At 42.4% G+C, this 2,918-nt stretch overlaps 1 protein-coding gene across 1 annotated transcript; it reads left to right on the forward strand.

Annotated features, from left to right (window-relative positions):
* Nucleotides 1–1,265: 1,265 nt before the first annotated feature.
* rprma (reprimo, TP53 dependent G2 arrest mediator candidate a) lies at nt 1,266–2,470 on the forward strand. The gene has a single exon (XM_037487690.2). The coding sequence runs from the start codon at nt 1,582–1,584 to the stop codon at nt 1,891–1,893; it is 312 nt and encodes a 103-aa protein (XP_037343587.2). The 5' UTR covers nt 1,266–1,581; the 3' UTR covers nt 1,894–2,470.
* The last annotated feature ends 448 nt before the right edge of the window (nt 2,471–2,918 follow it).

Below are 2,918 nucleotides of genomic sequence, written 5' to 3' on the forward strand. Positions count from 1 at the left end.
AAAAAATCCCACATGGACGTTTGTAATAATGTTGATGTTTGTATACACATTGATAGAAGAACAGGGGTTATATATATATAGTCTAAAGAAATGTACACTGTGTCAGTAGTTAAATTACCTCTTACATCTTGCATTCTTGCATGGACCTTGGTGGCTGTGTTTGTTTGTCATGGATCTGTTCATTTGAATTGTGAAATCACCACTGTTGTCTAAGTAGCAGCTACTTTCCAGAAGGTCTTTGCAGAATCATGTTGAACAATGCTGCCATCTGCTGCTATTGATGAGACACATTTAGGGTTGCATTGGCCTCCGGGCAATGTAGTAGCTTAGATCACATCAAAGCAATAGTATTTACTGTAATTCATATTCAGCAGGTCAAAACTCGTATGTACTGTCAATTAAGTACATTTCCTTTTCATGTTGAAGTTGTCATTACATTTAAATAGACCCCCATTCATCCACCAACCCTAACACACTGTGGTATTCCCTGCAAGGTGAGGCTAACAAACATTTGCATTTATGTAGATACCTAAACCTTGTGTCTACAAGTATCCACTAGATGTCCTTGTTCCTCTTTGATCCAGAGAGGGAGGAAAGCCTCATGACTTTGTGCAGCTCGCTTAGATAATTAAAAAGAAAAACATTTCAGTGACGAACACTTCCACTTGAGGTGATTTAATGTTTGATTAAAAAACGTAAACCGTAAATATCTAAAGCACCGCCTTAATGACCTCGCTTGGCTTTCATTGTAATGGATCATTATGGGACATGGAGAAAACGCACAATATAGCTCATCAAATGTAGGATGTCTACATTGTATTTTTTTGCTTCATTTTCAGGTTTCAGGTTTCAGGTGTGTGACTGTGTTTCTTAGACACATAGATAGATAGATAGATAGATAGATAGATAGATAGATAGATAGATAGATAGATAGATAGATAGATAGATAGATAGATAGATAGATAGATAGATAGATAGATAGATAGATAGATAGATAGATAGATAGATAGATAGATAGATAGATAGATAGATAGATAGATAGATAGATAGATAGATAGATGCATAGATAGATAGATAGATAGATAGATAGATAGATAGATAGATAGATAGATAGATAGATAGATAGATAAATGCATAGATAGATAGATAGATAGATAGATAGATAGATAGATAGATAGATAGATAGATAGATAGATAGATAGATAGATGCCCTGGATCACATGCCCTGGTGGACACGTGCACGGGCCGTCGCATGGTGGCGCTCTTACTGTGTCGTAGTGCCACTTGTTGTCAGCTGCCGTCTGACTATCTCACCGAGGGGGGTCTGGCGGATTCATTCTGCTCTGAAACTGGCTACGGACCACATGAAGTCTCCAGTAATGCGATGCCAAAGCAGCTTGTTCAACTCCACAAAAGCGCTGTCTGATCCGACGGGTCTTCTTCATTTCGGCACCTCCTCTTCTCTACTTTTCACCTTGATGCCACATTTCGCAGCGTCCTTCCCTACGCGCCGCTCGGACTGAAAGTTTGTTTTTTTTCCCTCAAAAACAAACAAACAAACCAAACGAATCTAAAGTGGAAATGAACCACACCGGCTTCAACCACACGGAGGGGGGCGGGCTGCTCAACAAGACCGAGGAGTTTCTGTGCTGTAACTTTTCCTCCGTGGTGACGGATAACGGCTTCGTGTCCGCCGCTCCGGACGAGAGGAGCCTCTTCGTCACGCGGGTGGTCCAGATCGCCGTCATGTGCGTGCTGTCCCTCACGGTGGTGTTTGGCATCTTCTTCCTGGGTTGCAACCTCCTCATAAAGTCGGAGGGAATGATCAACTTCTTAGTGACGGACAGGAGACCTTCTAAAGAAGCCGAGGCGGTCATTGTGGGAGCCTACTGACGACCGGTCACCTCCAGTGGGGTTTGAATCAGATCTGAGATCTGTGGGACGGATGGGGACACGGTGCGACGCACGAGAGATCTGCCCTGAACGAGCCCCCCTGTTTACATTTAATTAGGAAAATAACCAAACCGTGCTGGTGGATGCGGCTCACGGGTTTTCACTTCATTTCCCCGTGGCCGTCCTTTTATTGCCGGCAGAGACTCGTTTATCTCCAATTACAATAGTGCGTTTAAGCCTCTCTGGGTATAAAGTATTCTATCAAAGCACTGTTGTACTTTCAGTAGTTGGAGCATCGTTTGTCGAGCAGCATCCTTTGTCATCAAGGGGAAAAGTCTCCGTGTTTTGCCGTTTGAAAACACCTTTCTCAGATTGCGAATGCAATGGAGAAATTGTACTGTATCTTGTATGTGTTTTTGCATACAATATGCAATGTATTAATCAGTGTATTTCCCTTGATTTCCTGCTGTAGACTGCATTAGTGTAGACGTGGGTGGTGGAGAACAGCCCAGCATGCCGTGTATCATGTTAATTGGAGCAAATTCGTTCTGTAATTAAAGTTTTCCTCTTAATTAAAGTCTATTTTTGTTTCCGTAAACATTGCACTCACCGCGTCCTCTGGTTTAGGATGCAGAAAAAGCTATTTGATGCTGTAGCCATAAGGACCGTGCTGCGTAGACAGAACATGGTGTAAGTGCTATCAAACCCAACAGGCAATATGCCTGCATAGGATAATTTTCTTGATTAGTCTTCCCCATGATTAATCCCAATCTAATATGTGCAATTCAATCTAATAGAAAATAATTCATATTCATTCAGTCCAAAAAAATCAAATATTTTCCATTATCTAAACTTCTATTTCCTGCAAGGGTCAAGTGTTACGTCCTCCCTGCTTCCCCTCAAAGCATCTGCTGTGTTCAGCTCACCTGGACGCCGCTCTCTCCAGGGTGAAACCGGCAGCTTTAGAAATGACTCGTCTTGTCAACCCGGGGAAGATGAAGGCACCGGGCAATATGTTGCTGTCT

The sequence above is a fragment of the Pungitius pungitius genome, chromosome 10, assembly GCF_949316345.1.
Source record: "Pungitius pungitius chromosome 10, fPunPun2.1, whole genome shotgun sequence".
Lineage (NCBI taxonomy): Eukaryota > Metazoa > Chordata > Actinopteri > Perciformes > Gasterosteidae > Pungitius > Pungitius pungitius.

Excerpts from the sequence above, each read along its gene's own strand:
- rprma (XM_037487690.2), top strand. The coding sequence starts at position 1,582 with ATGAACCACACCGGCTTCAACCACACGGAGGGGGGCGGGCTGCTCAAC.